The sequence below is a fragment of the Phaethon lepturus genome, unplaced genomic scaffold, assembly GCF_000687285.1.
Source record: "Phaethon lepturus isolate BGI_N335 unplaced genomic scaffold, ASM68728v1 scaffold50476, whole genome shotgun sequence".
In the NCBI taxonomy this organism is placed as follows: Eukaryota; Metazoa; Chordata; class Aves; order Phaethontiformes; family Phaethontidae; genus Phaethon; species Phaethon lepturus.
Genome location: NW_010545057.1, coordinates 4,951 through 29,531, shown reverse-complemented (window position 1 = coordinate 29,531; position 24,581 = coordinate 4,951). Strand labels below are relative to the sequence as shown.

Here is a 24,581-nt window from a genome sequence, read left to right as displayed (position 1 = left end):
GCTCCGGCCCCCAGACGGAAACCACGGGACCGGCCGAGGCTTCGGGTATTTCTTTGTCGGGAGAAAACCGCGTTAACCGAGCGGTGACAACTCCTCACTTCAGTAAAGCCACCAAACCCGTACTGACTGCCCACGTTCAGCACGTACAAAATTACACCCACTCGCAAAACTTCCCTTTATGATACAGATTTGCTCCGAAAAACTCCTCTCCCTGATTAGGGATGCTTTGCAGATCGAAAAAAAGGCAAAAACTAGTCAAAATCAGTCCCGATTCAACTCTCTATAAAATTTTAATGACTGTGCTCTTGTTAACCAAATAATTGAAACAGAAAAATAGCAAGTACTACATATGCTCTTTTTAAACAATAAATAAGCATTTTTTTAAACCAGAATTAAATATAAACTTTACACATCCAAAATACAATATACAACCTATTTCAAAAAGGACTGAATTACAGAAACATAGTAAAACTGTATCATGAACTGCATGTAAGCTTTCCTATACAAACAGTAACGCTGCTCACTGCAGCTTTTTCTTCAAGTTCCACGGTCAGCTTACCGGTTTTTCCTACTTTGACCAAGACATCTGGCTCCATCATTTGACCAGACAGCCAGATGACAAGAGTCTGGTGGAATCAAACAATAAGATTCAGTGGTGTTAGGAAATTAGTTGCCTTTTTCAAGACTGACAAGCATGAATCTTCCAAAGATACTGTGCTGAACTAATTTTACCTTTTCAGAAAGGCTGATGTGATAAGGCTGTAGTAAGATTTTAGATTTAAGCCATCTCTTATCCAACTGAAAACATTTTGTATCATTTGTCACCTTCAAAAAAGAACAAGTTGTAGGGACTGTCCCATTAAGACCACAACAGCGGAAGTTAACAATATATACAAATGAAGTTTTATCAGTTTTCTATAATGCGGAAAACAAAAGAGAAATCCGTAAAAAGGATTTCTTTGTTCTCAAACTTCACTTAGAAACTCAGCTTAACATACAGTTCTGTAGCATTAGTAAAGTTCACTAACAAAAGACTGCTTGTACGCCGTCAATAAACCAAAGTGTTCAACAGTTTTGTTGCCATTGTTCATGTGGTATTTAGTTGACTTTGTCTTTCCATTTCAGCTTTTTTCTCTTGACGGTGGTTAGCTGCAGCCCAGAAGGTTATTTTTTTCAGCACCTGCTGCAAAAGTTTGGATGGCAAGCATGGTATTTGATTCTTTAAAAGAGTTGCATTTTTACCAATGCAGTCAAGACACAACCTGAAGATGGGGAGAAAAAAAAAAAAGAGAAAGATTTAAGTAAGTAAGTCTATAACCTAGAGACCTTTGTGTAAAAGCACGGTGCCATATCGATTTACACTAGACTCACCTGAGGAGTGAATAAGGTTGCGTCTGAAATATCAACAAATCACTGCAGTGGCCCTGACCAACAGAAAAAAAAGAGCCATTAAAATGACAAACAACTTATCTCAGAAACACTGCTATTTTCTAGATTAATGTAACATTTATTACCACATGCATAATTTAAAACTGAGAATACTTAGATAATTATTTATAAAGAATCTGAATAACAAATTCCTTTTTATGAGCCTAGCAAGGAAAAAACCCTCTTAAATTCTTTCCAAGAACACCCAAGGTCACATCTTGTAACAGCACGTTATGAATTAACTCAAAAATATCAAATATCAATTGTATTAACTTTATTTTATTTCAGTTTTAAATATCATAGTGATAGGATTTTATTACTCAGTTTACTGACCGTGTCCATGAAATGCAAGTCATCTTTGCTTCCACCAAACACCATCACTTCTCCTTCTTTTCCAAGGCAGGCTGTATGCCACAATCTAGAAATAAAATTAGAGATAGAATTGGTGACCAAGTAACAACAACCAGTTGTGTGTTACCAGCAAAACACATCTAAAAACTAAATGTTTTTAAAGGTTTAATAGAAGCAGTAAGTTTGCTTGTATATTAACCTCTTCACCTCCCATAGACTCTCCTCCATGCTTCATATTCAAGCTCCTTTTTAAAAGACTCTTTTGCTATAAGGATATAAATTCCTTTTAACTAAAATGGAAAGGTCACTTTTCTAATCCTGTGATTCCACTACTTACACACAGAGCTTTGAAGTCTTACTGGCCTCACTACTTACCCAGCAGAATTTTACAATTTTAAATAGCATATTTTACAAGTTGCTCTGTGAGCTGCAGAAACAATAAATCCTGTTCTTTATCAACCTGTGTCTGAAGGCACACCTTCCATTCTTAGGGAAGAATGGAGAATAAGCACCGAACGCTCACGGGAGCAAGGCGATTACCAGTCTCTCTTCTGTTTGGCCATTTATTTGCACAGAGTATGTTGGGACTTAATATCTCTGAGCTTCCTATTTTTTTCCTCAAATATTACTGAAATGCATCAATTGATTCATAATGTACACGGGCAGAAGAGGCAGCCATGCATGCACAGAGCATGATAACATAACCCTTACTTCTTAGAAAATCAAGACAAAAACATTATTTCAAAAGTCTTCGGAGGTAAGAAATAATGCCTTAAAATACAGTATTACTCATTTCCTTAAGAATGTGAAAGGAGAGAGCAATGTGACTATCCATCTCATGAGAATTTTGCTGAATGATTATATTTCATACAGACCAATATATTTTTTACATTATTTGACTTTTCTGTAGTCTAGTTATATGTGCTTTGTCTTACTTATCACTACTTCAACAAAACGCTCTAGTGGAAAATTTTTTGAAACCCAAATTAACTATACAAAATAAGCTTTTGCCAAGAACAGCTTTTCTTTTCCATTGTTATTCTTTTTAAATTTTCCACTATTTCTTTAATTCATAACTACAATTCTAATGGCTTTAACATTGTGGGGCTTTTGGTTACAGACTCTTATCCCTGAACACTAGGATGAGAGCTTCGGAACACAAGTTATCCTGTTCCTGTTTTACGCTTCCCCCAAAGATTCCTGGGGATCATTTTCTGTGTGTCCATTACTTACATCACGCCCACAATAAGGTTTGTGTTGTGCATATAAAAGCACATGGTATAAAACCAAACCAAGCCAAGCCTGACTTGTATAATCTTGCTTTAACAAAGATGCTGCTACTTCAGCAGCTACACCTTGCTAGATTTACTTTTTATTATTAGCGGATCAAAATCTATAATTTTTCTACTGGTGTATCACCACTGACGTAAATATCACAAGATGATTACCACCACAGAGCTCTGGCCCTTTAAATCTACTTAACCAAAATAACATGCACTAGAACTTTCATGCAAAAGTTCCCACTTTCTTACTCCAGCCACATCAGTAATTATTCACCGTTCTCCTTAGGCTAAACTGTATCCCACCTTTTCTCTTCCTCATACCTGTAGATAGATCTGTCTCTGCCTTATCTGCATTACGAAAACTCTGGCCTGGACTTCATCACCGAAGAACACTGGGAAGCCTTTCCTGCCTTGACTTTGTTGACATCCTAGCCCGCAACCTGATGCTTTTTCTACAGACTGACAGAGTTTATGTCCTCTCACAGCTGCTCTAACTTATGACCTAAACATTCTAATAAAGCATGTTATTTAAATTATACAAATGCTGCATTGATGAAACCTTTTTACACAGCTCTTCTAGCTAGAATAACAGAATTAGATTGTAATGAAAACACTGGGAATCTGTAAGTTAAACATACCAATTTTTTCTCTATTTTAACCTGGCATGCAAAATGTTAGCTGAAGTACAATTGATGGACAGAAAGAAGAAAAATATTTTCTACCAATACAGAATCACGGACCTATAACCTGGAAGACAATATTTTTTTAGAAATTACTAAAAATGAAGGTTGAAGGAAATTATTCTTTACAGAATAGGGCATCAATTCTGCAGAAGCATCAAGAAAATACACTAATCCATGTGTGATATGCTGTGTATTATTATAAAATAATAGAAATATATAAAAGAAGTACACGTGTACATTTTAAGTCCTGCTGTAAAGTCATACGAGCAATAGAACTGACTTAAACCTTTTTCAGCTGGAGAGTACCTGCAGTAATCCTCTATAAGAACAGGGATACAATTATGGTACAAGTAAATACTTCACACTCAAACTAGTTCAATATATAGCCAGGCTTTTAGTATGGCTCCTCTTCTCCATGTTTCCAGGACTTCCTAGAAAGAGGTTATTGAATTTTTTTTTTTTTTTAAAGGGGGGAGATAATTTACTTCAATAAAGAATTAGGTCAATGAAAGGCAACTGTCCTCAGCCTACAAGCTGCATACCAAAGTCTTCAGGTGGTGGAGAACCATAGGACACGTCTGACCTTGAGGGAACTCTGAGACTTGTCAGCATGTGACCCAAAAGCTCTGTTTTCTTAGGAGGGTCTGGGCTGCGCATGCAATACGGTCCCCAGCAAATTTAGCGGTGTCAAGTTCAGGAACCCTCTTTTGGGCTTCCGCTGCAGCAGGGAAGGTGGCTTGCTCAACAGCCTCTCTGCCAGCACAGCCAAGTGACAGTTCCACTTTGTAGCCCAGTATGGGACCTGCCCTTGAATTGCCTGAAAAGCACTTGGGGCTGAAGATCACAGGTTCCTAACAGCCAGACCTACCGCCACCCGAAGCACAAATGTTATTCCAGCTTAATGGCAGAGTAAAGGCTCAGCTGCAGCTCCCTAGGCTGCTTCCCGTAGAAAAAGCACATTCTGTCCCTTCCTGATCTTTTTTCATGATGCACCAGTAAAAATAATTACACAAGGCGAGGCAGTCCACTTGGGCAGTTAACTTTTATGAGACTTTCCACGTAAAGAACTGAACACAAAGGCAGACGATGTGCTTTGTTATTTAAGGCAGTCATCAGTCCCTTCACAGATCAGTTAGCTAATCGTAAAAAGAAAATATTCTATGAAGCTAAGGTATAAGTTTATTTGGGCTTCAAAGATTTTGAAATACAAGAAAGCAGAAAACTTGGTCTAACAGTGCTGTTATATTTAAAAGACACCCTAGAATAGAATAAAACAGGAAGAAAATTAATTGAGGTAACAATATTTCAGTAATAGAAAACAGAATGTAAGGCAGGAAGCATGCAACTGCCAGACCAGAATTGTACACCATGCTAAAAGGAGGATATAAAATTGTGCTGAGTGTACCTGGGTGAATGTATAGAATGAATTCCATGAAAAACTGAGTATTTACTATCTACAGCAAATCAATTCCATAGTATTCACATGATAAATACAGAGAATGCTTCAAACACTGTTAAAAAAAAGTCTGTGCTCTGATACAGCAAGCACCTGTTTTCAGTGGCAGCTTCTGGTTCAGAACACGAAACTTGCTTTCTTTAGCCAGAAAGAATCTCTCTCTTTCTGTAGTCTTAAACTAGAGAGGGAAGGGGAACAGAATCTGGAAAAGCCCGTACTGCTACCAGTATGAACAATGCATATTCAAGAACTAGGTCCTTTTTGGTTGGCAGTTAAGTCCTCGAAATAACAAAACTCCACAGTCATTTACTGTGCTTAGTACTAAATTCAGTTTTCCAAAACTGTAATAATTAGCTGCTTCTGCTCAGTGAAAAAAGAAACCCAAAGTATTTTGTAATACTTTTGAACTCTGAAAGGTGCATCAATGTTTTCATAGTTGTCTCCCCCACGTTTCTAATAACGTATCAACATTCATCAAGTTTTTTTATTCTCGTAGGTTATTAATTCCTCAAAAGTTATGCGATACACATTTTCTTATATAAAAACAGTTTGGCTATAGAACACCAGGTTAGCTGGACACGCAGATCCTTCACCACAAAAAAATTTTTTACTGCAAGTAAGCATCAATTATAACAAATATAGACAGTAATAATGCTGTATCAGGTATGAAGGAACGTAAGGTAGTAAAGCAAACTATTCAATCACACTGCATTAAACTTCTAAAATATTCTTATAATGTAGTTTAAATATACTCTTCAATAATTTAAAATCACTTAATTTTTAAAAATGCCTAAATTTCAGCAAACATTATTTATTTTTGTATACCTAGGCCTACTCTTAGGCAAATGGGTAAGCTGCTTCCATCCATTTGTTGTAATGCTGTGAATCCAGCCATCACCTACAATATAAGAACATGTATTAGTGCTTTTTCTTGGGACAAAGTATTACCTTTCTGATTTATACAAAAAGCTCAAAAAGCTCTGTGTTCTAAGAGCACATTATATTAAGGTAACAGTAATATCTTCACTATATTACCTTGCATCTTTTCAGTCTTTGTAATTTAACTTAATCATTCAGTCACAAAAAGCTCACTGCGCTGAAGTCTGGAATTAAAATACACTTACTTTTCTTCTTTTGGACATACTGAAAAAAATCACCACCTCCCAGTGAAATATGTCTGTGACAGTCAAAACTACTTTCACTATTTTCATGAAAAAATGTGAAATTAAGTTGCCTTTTCTGGAAAAGAACTCAGTATAGGACTATCCTACTTCCCATTTAAGATTTTGTAGCTGTGATTTGTTATTCATCCAAAAATCTACATTAGGTTGACATTGTTATTTGTATCTTCTTCCTGCAATTGCTGTTGATATCAAAAGTTACCTCTTGTTCACAGCAAAATGCGTGAAACTCTTGCCTTTATTCTTTAGATGATAGACAGTTTGATGAAAGGTTCATTATCATACGTTCTCATTGTACCACACAATGTGCTCCTATATTTCTATAAAAATTGTTAAGATAGCTAGAGAAATACTCAAGTGCCATGATAATTCTGTAACAAGATTTAGGTCTAAGTAGTTTGAGAAAGACAACAAATGTGTATACTACACAAGGTTAGTACTAAACTGTACAATAGAATTATAATATTTAAATTACTTACTTAAAGGAACATTATCAGAGCTTAGGCCACCAAAAAGAAAAAGTCTGTCATCTCCTATTGGAGTCAACGTGTGCCAGGATCGATCCTTTGGTTTCTCTCCACTGATATTAATTCTTGGTGAAACAAATAAACAAAAACAGAATTTCAAAGAATGCTGAAAATTTAATAGGTAATTTAGTTTGTCCTAGAACAAGCTTGGATATCTTCCCAGTGAAAAAGCTGCACTTAGACAATCTGTATTTACTCTCCAGAAGAGCAGTGTTCAAATCTAAAGTAATTTCTTGTAGTAGCTGTTCTCTGAACAATCAGTAATTATCAAATGTAATGACAAAAGCATCGATTGTTATTTTGTTTGTTTTCTTAAGATCACTAAGCCTGTGACAACACACAACTGAAGGCACTTCAGACAGCAAAGAAGGGACTATATATTCAAATAAACTACACAGTACATGTAGGTAAACAGATGCGGGGAGATAAAATTTACTGAATCCTGAGGGGCTAAAGTCTCTTTACTCCTAGGAAAATGATCTTAAGTGATACAAGGCTTGTGGCTTTACCTTTTAACCAAAGGCTACTACCTCTTCAACCATTGTGCCTTTTAACACAATGGTGGGTCACCCAAACTTTGGGATAAATTTTAGTAAAAAGTGGAATTCCTAAGTATAAAAGAGATGTAGGTTTACTATTCCAAAAAACTGTTCATGTTACAAAAAAATCGATTTTATATTGATTTCCTTTTAGCCGCACAGTTAGATATGCTTCAGATGAGAGTCTGAACAGTAAAGAACCTGACCATAACAAATTACCTATAGTGGGTGGCCTGAATTCACATCATCTTTGTTTAGGCACTTAGGTGTGCAGTTGTCCCAGGAGGACCCCAACAGAGCCAGCAGAGTAAGAACCTCCAGAGGGCATCAGCCCACCTAGTAGCTTGATACTAAGAGGAGACTTCTGTTGTAGAATAACTAACGTTAGACACAAAGAATCTAGGCCACTGCACTCAGGATGTCCTCATTTTGGAAAGACGATGGAAAAAGCAGATGAAAACACCTGTAAACTCTCTTGCGGGGTCAGAATCTTAGTCGGAGACTGTCCGGAGCGGGGAAGAAAGGAATGTTCAATCCAGGTAGACTAGCACTCAAAAAAAAGTTACTTCCCCCCTCCCCCCCTCCACTTAGCTAAAGTGAGGTGAGTGTAATATACACAGATGTGTGCTCAATCTACAACATGAACAGTGCAGACACAGTCATCTATAGTTCCTTTAGAGTCAATGAAGAGAAACAGGTCCTTGAAGAGCACAACTCGTGACTTATTTTAGATGTCTACCTTCGCAGCCGTTGGCTCGTGCCCAAGAAGTGCCTATTTCTCCGAACTGAGCACAGAGAAGGCCTAGGGCAAGTAAAACACGCATCTGCAGTTTAGTTAGAGGAATTTCACTACTGGTGACTGCTAAGCAGTTCTCCATCTGGAAGCAAGGACTGAAGAATCATAGCTAATTAAACAGTGATTGCAAAACTGTCCTGCTAAATTTGGCACTGAAGTTGAAGCCAAGTCATCATGTTTGAGTGCCTGCTTTGCTCAACTCTTGTATAAGATTCTTCTAAAATTGGAAAAAGAGACAGACTGTGCTGAGATACAACAGGCTCTGACGTTTAGAAAAATATATACCAGATACTCAGAGGCGATAACGTTTCAAACCTTCATGCTACTGATCCAAAAAATTATCACAGTAACAGAAATAATGTAATATTGAACATTTTGAATAACAGGTCAGGGGAGGCAAGGTAACCTCTGGGTAGTGGCAACTTATGTAAATATTGGAATCTCATACTGGAAGATATTCTTGGATTAATAGGTTAATATTAAGCAATTACTTAAGAAACCTGCACAGAGTTGAATAAGGAAAAAAAAAAAACTTGACATGACTGGCTAATGAAAAGCCATGGGGCTTTAAATAAATTCATCACTGCATTTGGAATTTTTCTTTTAGGAGAGGATGCCCAATAAATGAATTTGAGCGTACGACAGTACAAACCAAGTCCTCCTCACTGGGAGATCTGTACTTTACAGAAGAACTTCAAACACCTGCAGTCAACTTGTCTTGGTCAGCAGCATTCAGACAGCCAAACTTTTTAATCTGTATTACAACCTTGAGTCTCATTTGGTCATAATTCACATGGCAATCAAAGAAGAGCACTCAGGCCTGTGAAACCTCCTATAAGACCAGCCTTTAATTAGTTACCCCTCTAGATATGAGTAAATATGAACGCTTTACCTCCTGCGAGGTGTCTCCACAGCAGCAGACACTCTGCAAAGACTCTTTTTTTTTTTTCTAATCTCTTAAATCTCTTTTTTCAGTCTCTCAAAGACTCTTTGCAGAGGTGTTACAGAACGGCTGGATACTAGGCTCCTAAATTTATAATGATCAGAGTCTATACTAAATCATAAGTAAGCCTGGTGAGCTATTCTTGGAACAATCTTCAGTTTTTAGGAATGCTGCATTTAATATTACCATCCTTAGTCTACGGATGCCTGTATGTAAAATCAGCCCGCTGTATTCAGGTCAAGAACAGAAAACATTTCAGAAAACCTTCAATATTAGCTTTCAAATGCCAAACAAAAGGGAACACTGTCTGATGAGGACTTAGACAGAACTTTGACATTGACATCCCTCCTTCAAGGCTTGCAATTCCTCTCATTGACCTGTCACTCAGCTGTCACAAGTTTCCTTTCTTAAAGCAATAAAAAGCAAGCCAAACAGCAACTCATGCTCATGCAACAACAAAAAGCAAGCAGCTAAAGCAATAATCTGAATAATCAATCCACTCAGAGGTAAAGTTCACACTTGAAGAGGGACAATGCTATCATTTAGTTAGAACATTGTTAATTTTAAAACAACTGGCAAAGAAAAAAGGGAAATTAAACTGATAAGTTAATCGTAAGTGCTAATGAAAGAAATCTTCAAAGAGAAGTTTTTTTTTTGAAAGGACACTGTGAGACTTCATCCTGCTGCCATCAGCAGCAAGCAGGAACAGATGGAGGATTGTGTCTACTCCCTCGCTTTGCTCTCGGCTCAGGGGGCAGAGGAACACACGTGGTGCAGGATCAGATCAGCAGTCACAGGTGATTAAAGATGCCCACCGTAGGTACTTGAAGCACATAAAGCCCTGGAGCAGGATCAGTACTGATACATACTCAGGAAAGGTGTATTTCATGGTCTTTTATGAAATTACTATTAGGTTACCTTGAGAGTAGGAACAGAACAGTGGTTATCACCCATCAGTTACTGTTTATCTCCTGGTCTGCCCACCAGCTAACAATATTATCCACCGATTCTACACATGGAGTAGGCACTATCATAAATGCTATATGCAAACAAACAAATCTTCAGAATATACTAATACCTGATTTAGTTTAAAATTGAAATATTTAGGTCATGTTTTTACTTGATTTTTTTAAAAAATGGTTAAGATGCTTATCTCGGAGGGGGGAAAGGTCTTTCCCCAATCTGTACCCATAATAAGCCAAATATATTTGTAAAAATAGTAAAAACAGTACTTAAAAAGACATCAAAACTAAAATTCCATATGGATAAATGCACCCGTCTTGAAAATTAGGATGTTAAATCACTACATGCTGCTTAAAATAGCATCACCAATGCTTTGGTGCAGAACAGAAAAAGCTTAGTAACGACTATCAAATTAAATTAAATTGAAATCACAATATGGCAGCTGTTAAAATAGTCCCCAAACTCCCATTCTCCTCTTGGAAAAGCTACAAAATTAGCACTGGAACTATTTAACAATATGTTTCAAATCTGCTACATTCAACTTTAAGTGTTATAGAGAGAAACATACCTTCCAGACCAAGTCCAAGTGTCTAAATTCAGGCAGTGCAAATCATTCATTCTAGTTTGCTAAAACAAATAAACAAAATCCCAGTTGTGTTATATTAAACAAACAATGAGCAAAGTATTTCATTGAGGCCTTCCCAGGACAGAATATTCCAAGTAACAATATTTTGAAGAAAACTGTACCCATGTGCTTTAAAACAACACTGTATTATGTGGCAGATGAAAAGCGTTGCTTCTCAAAAAATGCATGCAACTCTTGGAAAACTACCTGTTAGGAATATTCACAGTAATGCAATGGCAGTATGGGGCCAATTTGAGCTTTTAATAGTAGTTTACTAGTGAAGAACTACGTGATATTCAGTGTCTGCAAATGTATTCGATTTTCATCCACAGAATTCATGGTAGGTAATCACAGAAGGTGTAAAACTCTATGTAGAGTTTCCTTTCATTACTTTTGTTTGCATTCTGATCAGAACTATACATCCTCCTGCCTGGTCACTTATTCCTTGAAATATTCCAGTAGGTACTGTACTCACTACTTGACATCCCACAAAAAGTTCATCACATCTGTGTATTTCTCTCTTTTTCCGGAAGGCAAGCCCTTTCACAAACTTACAACTAGCAACAACAAGCTTTTATGACCCTTTAGCATTTGCCATAAAAGCAATAAAATGTATCAATAAGAACAATGGGAAATCAATACACTTGCATACCTGTCTGTGTTTTAAGATGAAGAAAGTAATTGCTTTAGAAACATAAAGCGGGGAGGGAGGGGAGAATATAAGAAATAATTTCTTTGCTTTAGATTGTAGCAATATTTTCAATGGCTCGCAATACACTTGACTGGTATTTGTGATTCCCCTAGGTACTACAAAACAGTATCTGAAAAGTAGGGAAATGTATCTTGCCTTACCTTCTAGGGTAGTCCATAGATCTATTAGAATAAGCCTTTCTCCAGCTTGCAGATCCTTTGAGGCAGAAACTAGACTTGTCATTTAAGTCAGAATAGGAGTAGTTTTACCCCTGAGAACTCAGCCAGTTAGTGAGTTTGAGAGGCTTCCAAAGCTGTCCATCAGAGCTACGGAAAGTCTCTCAGGGTATTTCCAGAAACAGCAAGGTTTTCGGGATAGCTATGGCCTCCTCTGATCATGTACATGCTAGCCCTTTTCTGTCCTAGGGAAAAGAATGTTAACTAGCATTTTGGAAACGCCTTCAGAGAGGCCAATAGGCTAAAGAAAAGCAGAATGCGAAGGCTTTTGTGCATTGCCTGAGAAACTTTATCCCCTCAAGAGGGTGAATATAACAATAAAGTGTGGTCCAACTGACAGCTAGTGGAACAGATCTATCTTCCATGACAAGTCTACTCAGTTTCCTGCTTTGGAGGAGATGAGGAACAAATTATACAAGCAGAAAGCAAAATGCAATTACTAAGTATCTTCTGCTGTACCTGTACACAGCTAGACACTTGGGGGTAGGGTGGGGAAAAAGCAACATCCTGGCCTCTGAAACTAAAAATATTTAATCATCTTGGAATAACACAGCTCGATATGGAGGACATCTATTAAAGAAAGGGAAGAAAGAAAGTTGCTGTTATGTTGGAAATTAGAGTTTCAAGAAGATGCTGTTCAAGACCTCCTCGCTGACTTTCCTTTCCTAGGCATTAGGCAGAAGATGGAGCAGTTTTCAGTTTCTTGGTCCCTGGGAAATCAATGTATTATAATCTTTACATTCTCATGATTCAACAGATTGACAGATGCATAATTACATCAACCTCATTTTGAATTCAAAACACAGCATCAGTTGGACATTTATGTTTAAGATTCAGTCCTTTAACATAGCTTTAACAAATGAAAACGCCTGCCTACCTGACCCTTACTTGGGAAACTGTAAAGCACACAGTCAGGTTATAGTATTATCACTTTCCATATGCAAAGTTTTCTTGCAGTTTCTCATGTATTTCTAAATGCTACCTACTATATTTAATCATTTAGCTGATAATCCTAAAATGATTCTTAATTGGCTTAAAAGCATCAAGCCTCAAAAGAGGGTTTGCATTTCCCTTTGAGCTACAAGAACTCCTTAGACATCCTACTTATCTATGGCATGTTCATTTATTTGCAGCCCAGTAAACATTAACCAGGATCTGCTTTGTCTCAGATTAGCTTTCTAGCATGATGAAAGGCATTAAGGGAGACATATTTACAGCTCACTGCTGTTACAGTAAACTCTCTGCAGCTCTCCATGCTGAGGTTTACAATCGAACAGCTACTGCAGCTCAAATCTTTGTAAGAGAAGGACTGTGGTCCAATGTCTCTTCTGATCTTCAGTGACAGAAAGGATAACAGGAAATATAAACATGCATACATTAAGGCATCAGATGTGTGAGGAACTGCTGGAAAGACTTTGTTTTATTTTATTACTTCATCATTCTTTACATGAAAACTTTCCAAGTAAATCAAACACGTGACTTGCATCAACTTTTGGGCTAACTCTCCTTCCTTCCCACTTTCTCCCATTTCTGTTGTTTTCAGGGGCTTACCTGGAGGAACAGAGTCCACATAATACTTCTGAGCCTGTTTTCAAATGATTCCTGGTACAATTGATTTTGACCACCATCATCTTCTTTTACCAGTTCTAGCTCCAAGTTTGGAAAAAGGTGCCCTTTCCTCCCAGAAAGATGAATAGGAGAAGCCTCATGACACTTCCTGGCCCTTTCTGGTTCCTTGTAGAGCCTTTTCCCTGGGAAGATTTGTATTATGGTGAACTAGAAGGAGAAGGAGCAGAGCAACCCCATATTTGCTCCTTAATTTATGGAGAAAAGCAAGACTTCATCCTTTGGGGTGGAGTTACTCCTGTTGTCAGGAAATGCAGTGTTTTTCTGATGTCTTTAGCTCTCCTTTCCTGTTTCATGACTCACATTGATTCTTCAAGTCCCACTGAATGTTCCCTAACCTTTGTAAAGTCCCTTCCATTTACTTCTAGGATAGAAAGTGAATCAATAACAGAGTATCACTAAGGTGAAAGTTACACTTCCTGCTCTCCTACAAAATTAAATATAGCTTTCCAAAAATTTCACTCTTCTCTGACATTGTTCCTAAGTGGTTTCACTGAAATTTAGCAAATGGTTATTAAGGAAGCTGATGCTACCTGTGGAAGAGAAAAACCTTTTCAGATCAGAGCCTTCTTGTATTTCTGAATCCTGCAGTCAAATAGTCAGAGTTAAATAGAAGCCAGAGGATGTGTCCTCTTAGGCCATATCTAATCATGCAACAGCACGGTGGAGGAATGACAGGCGAGCTCCAGTTTACCAATAATTTCACTTGCAGAGGCTGCATGAGAATCCTAGCTTGAGTTACAAAGCAGTTCAGTTGCAAGAGGCACAGCGCAGCAACCCTAAGTAGCTTGGACACAATGCTCGATGCCATTCTGTTTCTGGTGTGAAGGCCTCTGCAGCACAGAGACAGCCCTTGCTAACACAAAGCCAGAGGGAGCAAAGCTTTGAAGGCTGGGAAAATGTTCAGAAATAAATGGTAGGCCAGAAGGTCCTGAGCTGCATGTCTACTTCTTCACACCTAGGTTTCTTTCTCTCTCATGTCTGCAGGCTTGCTAAATGAGGAGCAGGATTCAGTTCAGCTGGGGTTCGCAAGATTTCATTTATACAGCAGATATGAAAGACTAAGTCCATAGCAGAGGCACAGGGCTCACTTAGCCTGGCATAGCTAATCCTGACACACAACACTCAAGTAAGAGTAGATACTTTTTCAATCTCTTTAATTTCCCTTTATTTCCTTAGTTATTTGCAAATCAAGTTTGTCCGAACCTACAGCTCTGGAGGCTACTGCATGCAGTTCTCTCTCAGTCAAGAGGTGGGTCTTTAGCAACAGTTCCAGAGATCGTGAGCCTGTATGAAAGGCCACGAAACACATAGTGCAGAATGGCAAGAATAAACAGGATCAGTTTTGGTTACCTTCTTTTCTGACTGCTCTGAAAAGGTACGTATGTAAAAACTTTTCCTGCAGCTGGGGAAGGTGATTCAAGCTGAAAAACTGGCTGGATGTTGTGTGGCCATTCTGAACCTGCCTTGATCTGTATGTCTGGTTTCTGTCTGAGCAAGCAGGAGTAAGCCATTTTGTAACAGAACTGTAGACTTTCCCTGAGAAGAACACTGCACTAGAGTACAGCTTTTACAGCATGAAAAACAGAGGATAGGGAACAAAGTGCAATTTTACACTGTTTTACTTGCAAGTACTTGAGAATACGTAACTTTAGGTTATGGCAGCTTTCCAGGATGAAGTTGGCACATGTTCATTGTAGGGCATTTCCAATCAACATTTAATTCCTTCTCTTTCATAAAACAAAACTATAGAAACACAGCACCGAGGGCTTTCAAAAGCTTTTTCATTGTTACTTTTTATAGTAGTAGAGATAGAAGGCATCAAGTCCATCCTTTAGCTGAATATGATTAAAGGCTTTAAATTAGCTGTAGGTAAAAAGAGCTAAACACTTAAAAAAAAAAGGAAGAATACACAGTAACTTAAATTAGGAGGTTTTTTTACTTGCCTTACAGAATCTGTTTCTCACATTCTTGATAAACTCCAGCTCATACAGAGACCTTGAAAAATATTATCTTCCCTATGCTTTTGCAACAGTTCTAAAAAGCATTGGTACGCTTTCCAGCCCATAAAGAAATTATCCTTGCAAAAAATTTACAAACGATAGGGGAGCCTGCATTAGTTAAGACTACCTACTACCATGCTTATTATCAGACATAAGACAGGAATATGTTTTCTTTTTTTATTGGCTTGCTGCGCCAGGCTTAAATGTTTACATTAATGCTTCAGCAGAAAAAAACCTGAAAAGATCTCCTCTGAGTAGTACTAGAAAAATTAAGTGTGTTGCTGAGAGGTTTTAACATCTCCTTGCTTATCAATAGTGGCTTCAAGTTTGTTAGGTACAGACAACCAGGGGGATGATGCCTATAAGAGTTTGGGTTTTTTCGGTTTGGTTTTGTTTGGGGTTTTTGGGTTTTTTTGTGGGGTTTTTGGTTTTTTTGGGGGGTTTTTTTGTTTTTTTTAAGTTAAAAATTGCTAGGAAGAGTTAAGATTATATAGCAAGAATCTAGCCTTGATTTAAATATGCACTGGTTACATCCTATACAGAGAGTTCTTACGCTGCCTTTGACTATTACCTAAGGGACAATAGATTTAAGATCCTCCCACAGTGTATTAAATGGTACAGTCTTAGATCAACTGCCAAGAAAGCAAATACAAGCCTTGCTCTTGCAGTAAGGAGCTTATATTGTATGCATAGAATAAAGCTGTTAACAGCGATCTCTGCGGTGTGCTTCACATACTCTGTGCCAAGGGCACAGAGCATGCTAAAAGTAAAGACTGAGACTGCAAAACTGACATTCAGAGAGCAGAGGAGAGGCTTAACAGGACTGGAATGACCTGTGCTTGCAGTGGCCTGTGCTATCAGATAACCTGCTGCAGCATCCTGTACCAGCTTGAATGTACGGAGACTAATGCCTTTGTATCCATACATTATAATCACATGCTGCTCTTCCAGACATCTGTATTTCAGTCACTTATGTGTAAAAATGACAGAAGTTTAAATTACAAAGCCAACTGAAATCTGCTATTTCCTACCATTCAGAACCACATGTTGCAACTGTAAATATAAAATACTGTATCCCAACAGCTATTCTAAACTTCACTTTCCCAGAAGGTAAACATCAGGGTATGAGAGATATGTTAACTGACTGTTCTTACACATTTCCTCTTTCTTTAGCAAGGGGAGGAAAGCACAAGCTAAAATCCCAGTTACATTTACTACTTTCTAGCATTTCATTAAGTGAAATAGGGAAAAAAAGCCAGCAGGTTTGATGCATAAATCTGCTAAGCTATAGCAAGTACAGAATGCTAGCATCTCATCATTTATTTAAACCTGGTCTATCATCAGGCTTGCTTTTGCTCCATTCTCAAAGAACCGTCTCCTACAGAGGTTATGCACACATCAACCATTTTTGTTCATCCATAAACATTTGCATTTACTACAGAAAAGAAACATCCTGGATTCAACGCCCCTAGCATATGGGTTAGACTGAAGACATTTTGGACTTCTTTCTACTACAAAAATATGTTGCTATAAAAAAAGAAAAACTGCCAAGAAAATAATATTACTGCCAATAAAATGTTTTAATTAAACACTAACCAGCACTCGTCCTCCAAAGATGTAACCTTTATTTCCCAGCACAGCACAGGTATGAGCTGCTCGAGGCTGAGGTGGATCTCCACCCTGAAAGAAACAAAATAAGATCCTTCAGAACATCATCAAAGTGCCAGCCAAGGATATTGGCAAGTCAGTAACACAGAGATTGCAAAAGTATGGCCAATACGCATCATTATGCAATTTTAAAAGGAAATAATTTGTAGTCATGTCCAAGACTCCATAGACATTAGAAGATACACATATTTGCCAAGGACAGCTTTAATTGAGTTCCCTCAGTAGCTAATGTTTAATGTATTACCTGTCGGTCTGATTTATCATTGCTTTACTTAAGTGAAATTCAATTAATTTATCTTTAATCCCTAAGCAGAAAATTACAGTAACACATCAGTTATCGTTAATATGTTCTGTGCAGCTTTATTCTTCCAAAGTGCAAACCATCACTGGTACAAAAATCTCTGGAAATCAGATCTTAAAATTTGATATTACATCCAATAGCCACATGCCAAAAAGTATTTCTTGTGTAAATCAGAAATAAAGATAGCAAAATTGGCTTTTACTTTTCAATGGTAATTTAATTTTTTGTGTTTAGTTTTACAGGAATTTTAGAACATCCTATGAAGTCCATAAAATAGTGCCAAACACGCATTACAATAAACTTCTGAGTTCTTATGTAAACTCACCAGGATTTTATGAACCTTTATAGTATACTATCATATTAATATTGATAAATAGAAATGTGTGCATTACTATTTTACCGGGAAAGTAAGTATACATGCTCCTTTGGAAGACTTAAAATAACATATTTGCTGAAGAATACCTGATCTGTTTATTCTAACAATACAGCATGACTGGGAGATACTTGTTCAAAAGATTTAACATTAACTCTTGAAGGGAATATAGCAACTCCATATACACAATGCTCAAACTAATGAGTTTGAGTATAACCCTTGCATACTAAACAGGGATCTTTACTTCACAAAGAAAAACTGATGAGCTAAACTGGCATACAGCGAGTTTATTACCTCTCCCCTTGCCTTCAAGTCTGTAAAAGTTGAATAGCGAATCAAGGGACTAGATTTCAAGACCACTGTTGTTTTTTCAGCCCGATATACCATCCTTCACTCTGACCATCAGCTTTACGAAAGGGGGGAAAGGAAGGACCATCAGCTTTACGCAGGGGAAAGGAAGAAATCCCCAGGCAGACCTTAATCTCTCACGTGGTCAACTCAGTTATCTGTGACAGGTTATCCACACTGCAGATTGGTTATACACAGACACAGTCAACCAAACGGCTTCACATCAAAACAGTTCAGATAAACGAGGTTCGTTAGCCTCGGTTTGGCACCATTAAAACCATTCATGTGTTTCTACCACGCGCTCCCCCGAAGACCTTCGCTTCGTTCCAGGCGGCCTTCGCTAGGTGCGACACAGGATGAATTTAGAGCTGGCCCAGGTTAATGGCTGTGCTCCAGCCACGAAACCGTTTCATACCCAAAGCCCTGGCAGGGCCTACAAAGACACCCAAAGTCAGTATCGCCTCCATAACCCATTCTGCAGGACCCAAACTTGCTTTGTGAGGAGCCACCAAAACACCTCCACACTCCGTTCCTCGGCACCACCCTGATATTCCTACTAAATGGTTTTCTGGAGTATTCCAGTGCTTTGTCTTTCCAGTAATGGAGCTGGAAATATCCATAAAATTACTGGATTTTATTATATTGCCAGTATATTTTATATTCCCAACAGTTGTCTTAAAGCTTGAATACAAAGCTTTATCCCAGAATTATCCCCTAGGTACAGAATACTGTATCATCTTCTTTCTAATACCTCTCTGAAGCTTACAATGGTTTTTTTTTGCATCAGAATCACATTATAGAAAAATCATCAGTCTAATAACATCCTCCGGGAAAAAAAAATTCGTATCAGTTCCAAGTTTTCTACATTTCAGATGCATTGAGTAGCCTCCTGTTTAATGTTATAAGCCTAAGCAATACTAAGCATATTCAAATTACTTTTCCCAACATCAATTTCTAGAGTACAATAACTATTCAAAATGCAGTAAAATCACAATTGTGTCAAAAGACAAGACTAAAAAACACTCACTCTAATTGCTGGTTGAGACCAAGTTTGTGTGGTTGTATCAAAAACATGAACATCATTATGCCATCCCCAGAATATCTGTCCTTCCTAAAAAAGAAGTTAAAAAATAAAATAGAATAAAATTATTTTTAAAAATCTTTGTGCTTATTAAAGGATAGAAACCCAGAAGTGAACTATCAAAACAGTAAACTAAATATGGAATTTTATTGAAAAAAAAAAATATGCTAATATTTTTAATAATGATGCAGCAGCTCAGGTCTAGTTGAAGGCCAACAGCATTCAGGAATGTTAGGGCTGATGACACTTTTGAAAATGGGCTTTGGGCTCCAACATCAGTCACTGCAGTAGACAAATTCTACCTTCTGAGTGTAACATACTGAGAAATAAATAGATTGTACAAAGTAATACATTTCTGTAAGTCAGTATTTAGCATTTGAAGTAAGGATCTATACTCCCTTAAATACATATCTATTTCTTCTTAATTCCTGTCATTAAATACTCTAATCAGTCTCCTCCTTTCTATTAGCTGGAAGAAATCGTTATAGGACACTAGGTAATGCAGGCATCTTAAAGTAATGGCATTTACTCTGGATAACAAATTAAAGAAATTAACTGAAAGTATTTGTCAGTTAGACGTGTGAAGCTATATATTCTCTATCATTACTTCAAGGAAATAAATTCTAAAATTTCCTGCGAGTTTCCTATTTAAAATACTGCCTTTGTTCCTGCTTTGACAGCATTTTGTTTCATTGCACTCAAAGCCTAGCACTGGGTACTTGGAATACACTGAACACTCACTGCTCCCAACCTGAGGTATCTGGAATTCCAAATCTAAGTAGAAGATTCTAATTTGCATTTCTGCTGATGCTATAAATAAAAGAAAAATCAGGCAGATTTTCATACTTACTGAGTATAGTATAAAAGATCATGTTTTGACAATCAGAAAGGACAAATCACTCTGAATTGTGACAAATCTCTTACCCAAAATGCATCATGGACATCAAAACAATCACTCAGTTCGTTATGCTTCCTACAGCCATAGCCACCAAAATAAATTAGCCTAAAAGAGGAACAACAAAAAATAAGTTCAGTTATCTGTTTTGTAAATAACATTCAAACGAATAAGCTGTAATAATCAATTTCAAATTTTGGTTTGCCTACTGTACTATTAATAATATAAACAAATGAAAATATTTCATATTGCACCTAATTACACAGAAAACCTTACCAAGATGACGGTAATATTGTTACACTCCTCCACAAGCCTGACAGAAATCCGCAGAAGCAAGGAAGGAGGTTCAAGATACCTCAAAGTCCCTATTCGTGATTCCTCCATCCACAAGCTCATCACAGCCACATTTTCAGAAACGAGTCTCAAAATAACACGTAATACACAAGACTGTGAAACACCTACGCTTCTGCCAGAATTCCTACCCTATTCTACTGAAATTCCTATGCTCCTGCTATATTTTTTAGCCTTCTGTAGACATCTTTTCACAACAAACGTTCCCAAGGTTCAGCCCACAGACTGCCTGTGACCCACAAAGTCTTCCTCTAGCTTATAAAGAGATTCTTTATAAGAAAGAATGAACACATGGCATTGCAAGTATTGTTACACACCTCCCAGCCTAATATTCCACCCATGAAATGGCCATCCATAAGTAATGGTTCCTAAAGTTTTGTTTAACTTCAACATTTGAGGATATTTGGTATAGTTGTTAGTGATCTTGGGAGAAGGCAATTTAGGAAATGATGGGATGGTGAAGGTCATTCCAGACTGACATTCCTAGGGAAACAGAGTTACTGAAAGCATTGTGCAATACACCAAGACATCCTGATCTGCAAATTCACATCTTGTGAAATTTTAAGGTATACTTCTGAAAAGGTGCATAGCTTGTCCCTGAATAGCTTTGTTATACGAAAAGGTTACACTCTGCCACCTAAAGTAAGTAATTTTCTCAGTTACATGACACTCTGGATTAATTTAGTTTTGAATCATCTTGTATTAACAGCTACAAAAAAGTTGTTCAAATATATGTAATTATATCTTGCACTTAAACTAGAATTACAAAACCAAGATATAGTACTGAGAGGCACTATACAGTTTATGCAAAACCTCTTTAAATGTGGAGTCCAGAAACAGATAAATCATTTACATTCTATGTATTCATATATTCACTGATATATGAATTCTATGTATTCATATATTCACTGATATACAGTGTTCACTGTGTATCATATTCTTACTTGTTTACGATAACTTGTGTAACAAATCCCTGACATGTCACTTTCTTGTGACAACATACGCCACAATATCCAGACACTTTCCATAATAAACACAAAATGTGAACTACTTACTTTTAGGTAAGTATTTTTTCTAAGTACACTTAGTAAGTTTTACCACACAAATATCTACGCTGACTTGGTTCTTAGAAAATAAAGATACTCACTGAAATGCCTTTGCAACTGTCAGCATTTGTAAGCTATTAAAATCCTTGCAAATATACTAAATGTATTTTATTGCAGGTAACAATTTAATGCTTACGTAGTGTAACAAAGAAAAACTAATTTTTACACTGATTTTTTAACGTGTTAAAATTAAAACTATAAGTAGTAGTTGCATAATGATTTTCATCTAGAGTCTCAAAGGCATTCCAGAAACTTTCACTAAATTTCCCAACCCTCTCCTCAAGTGGGTTTATACTTACCATTTATTCAGCTCACATGTGAGAAAACTCTGGTAAAAAGTTGTTAGGAGAGTTACACAAAATCCCTTAGTAAGTCAAGCTAAGAATTAGAGTTTCATGAATCCCAAACCTGTGTTCTCTTCACTTTATAGTACTTCTCTGCAATTAACACATATTAAATATTCTTAATGTGTTACCTGTCCTTATACACCCAGCAGGAAAGCTTGTCACGTGGTGTAGGAGGTTGACCTTTAAAATTTGTAATTTTTTTCCACCTATAGGCTCCATTTTTTGTTCGCAAATTAACATAATACAGCTTAAAAGAAAAAAATTACAACATTTTCAGTATAAATGATGTCAAAGAACCCAGTACGAATCACGAGCCAAAACCAGCCCACCATCCCCAGAATACACTAATTCCTTAAGAAAAATTTTTAAAAAAGAAGGAACTAACGGTGAAGTTCACAATATGTAGCAATATATAGGAAGAATCTGATATACAAGAACATAAAAAGCATGAGAATTAGCAGTTTCGTTCCTTCACTCAGCCAGACCAGAACACTGATATCCTGCTCCTTCCAGAGTCAACTGAAGCCTGTGAAGCCTTGCAAAAAACTTCTGCAAGACAAACAGCTCTCCGTTCAATTCTACTGGCAGAACAGTCAGTAGTTCTGCCTAACCTAACTAGGTAACTGCACAAAAATCAGCAAGGCTTGTGAACAGGGTACTAAACTGATATCTGATTACAGGCTCCATTTCAGTTATATTCTAGTTGGGACTGAACTCTGACTTCATTTACACTAAATAATAAAACAGCTCGCTTCTTCTACTTTGCTACTCCAGACTTCAGTTACAAGGAAAACTCGTAGCTGTATTTTAACTTTAATTATTACTTGATTATGTAAGAATGGTAATCACTATCAAAGAGCAAAAATAAAAGTGATATTCTGAGATCAGTTTCAATTATGGCTGCCAGCATATTTGGAAAAAAAAAAAAAAGCAATTGGGAAAGCACTGGCAGTTTTCAGAAATAAATTCAGAAAGTTTCATGTAATGGGTCTCATTCTGAAGCTATGTCAGTGAAAAGTCCCAGAAAAATATATGGAGTTGAATATCAAAAAAACCCCTACACTAGGTTTTTGTCAGTTTAAAAGTACACTTTTTCTACAAAAATAAAGCTTTTCCTTGAATTTCTCTAATTTAAATGCAAAGTACACCAGACAAAACAGTAAGGTCAGCATTATTATTCATTCAAACACAGTATGTTATGAAAGAAAAGAATACAATACCCGATTACTGTATCCTTTATCATCAAATCCACCAAAAATGTACAGCTTCCCATTAATGCTTGCCCCACAGCTTCCTGACATGGAGGTAGGTAACTCTCCTTCCATTAGGTGCATTGTCCTGCAATTTAGCACATACGTTAAGTCTTATAACGCTGCTTTCAAACCTGCTAAAATTAACAAACCCAAAACAGATGTATTAATTTTTATACTTAAACCTAAAAATACAGTTGCAATGTTTTGGCTATAACTAGCACTACAAACTATAGCTGATACATGAAGTCAGGGTCCTGTAGTGTAAAAGGACTTTCATGTGAATATTGTGTATATGTTTATGAAGCATCTCAATTTTTCTGAAGGTGAAGCCCATATTAAAAGAGCATTAGTAGAGCTGAAACATTCATTATTCAAAATATGGAAATACTATTAACTCCAAGAACTCCTGAGATGAGAACATGGTATCGCTGTTATTTTACAAATGGAAAACTGAGGCAGAAGTAGAAATAAAGGTCAGAAGTACTCACTACTTTTGGCACCCAATCTCCTAAAACTGCATTTTGCACTGTATTTAGCATAATAAAAAAGTCTACAATAATGCCAATTTTAGCAATGAGTTCTCTGTTCTTCACCAGCAGCAGTTCCTAACCTGTTCCTTGCTGGTCCCACTGACAAACCAGTAACTTCCTGTGATGCAAATTGTACCATCAGACACTCTCAAGCACTATAGAACTATCTGACAAGACTCAACTTCTGCCAAACTCATGAGGCCAAGCATTAGGTCAAGACTGGGCTTAGAATCATTACTCCACATCGAAAACAGCTCTCCTAGGATCTCAAATTTCTACAGAAGACAGGGACCTGCATCTCCCTCTCACACGTCCACGCACAGAGGACGTGCAATTTGTTGAGAATTTCCACCTTGTTGCCACACCTTCAGTCTCTGTAGATTTAGCAACCAAATCCCAGTCTCTCTGTGCTGGCACTCCACCTCCTTGTCTCAGCTTTGCTGCCGACATCTCATCTGCTTTCATCCCACGGTTTCTGGTTGAAGCTTCCTTCCCCTGCAGTTCCCGTTCATTGTTCTCAGCTCTCCACCTGACTTGACTCTGTGCCTTCCAACTGGGTCCTTAGCCCAATCTCCCTCCACAGTCATGGTCTCCCACCATCAAAGCCTGATTCCACTTCTTCTCTCTACTAAGTCTAGTATCACCACACTTGTTGACCCAGTCACTTCCATTCATTCCCTTCTTCGATACATCCGCATCTAGATCAAACACCTTCATCTTTTATCCCTGGTGGCTATACAGAAGAAAAGGATTCTTACAGCTTTGGGTTCTGATGGTTGACCTTAACCCAACCTAAAAGAACCAGAGGCAGCCATTAAAAGGAAAAGATTTTTATGCGTAATCACCGGATGTGAACGATGCGTGTGTAACCCGTTCCTATGGAAAATGGTGCTCACTAACAGCTACTTAGGGCACTGCTTCCAAATGCCTTTCTTCTGGCACCAGCATTGCCACCGGCCAGCCCACCTTCCCCTTCTGTGCTCTCGCTCTCTCATTC

General features: G+C 37.4%; 1 protein-coding gene across 1 annotated transcript in view; it reads right to left on the bottom strand.

The window, feature by feature from the left end:
- Positions 1-1,079: 1,079 nt before the first annotated feature.
- The window catches only part of KLHDC1 (kelch domain containing 1), a gene marked incomplete at its 5' end in the record, with an annotated part of 24,955 nt that continues 1,453 nt past the window's right edge, over positions 1,080-24,581 (bottom strand). Inside the window, 11 exons of the mRNA XM_010288846.1 lie at positions 1,080-1,262; positions 1,372-1,424; positions 1,762-1,846; positions 6,027-6,099; positions 6,862-6,974; positions 10,719-10,777; positions 16,928-17,011; positions 19,049-19,132; positions 20,027-20,105; positions 21,930-22,048; positions 23,022-23,139. Coding sequence (XP_010287148.1) covers positions 1,088-1,262; positions 1,372-1,424; positions 1,762-1,846; positions 6,027-6,099; positions 6,862-6,974; positions 10,719-10,777; positions 16,928-17,011; positions 19,049-19,132; positions 20,027-20,105; positions 21,930-22,048; positions 23,022-23,139 — 1,042 coding nt within the window. The remainder of the gene's footprint in view (positions 1,263-1,371; positions 1,425-1,761; positions 1,847-6,026; positions 6,100-6,861; positions 6,975-10,718; positions 10,778-16,927; positions 17,012-19,048; positions 19,133-20,026; positions 20,106-21,929; positions 22,049-23,021; positions 23,140-24,581) is intronic.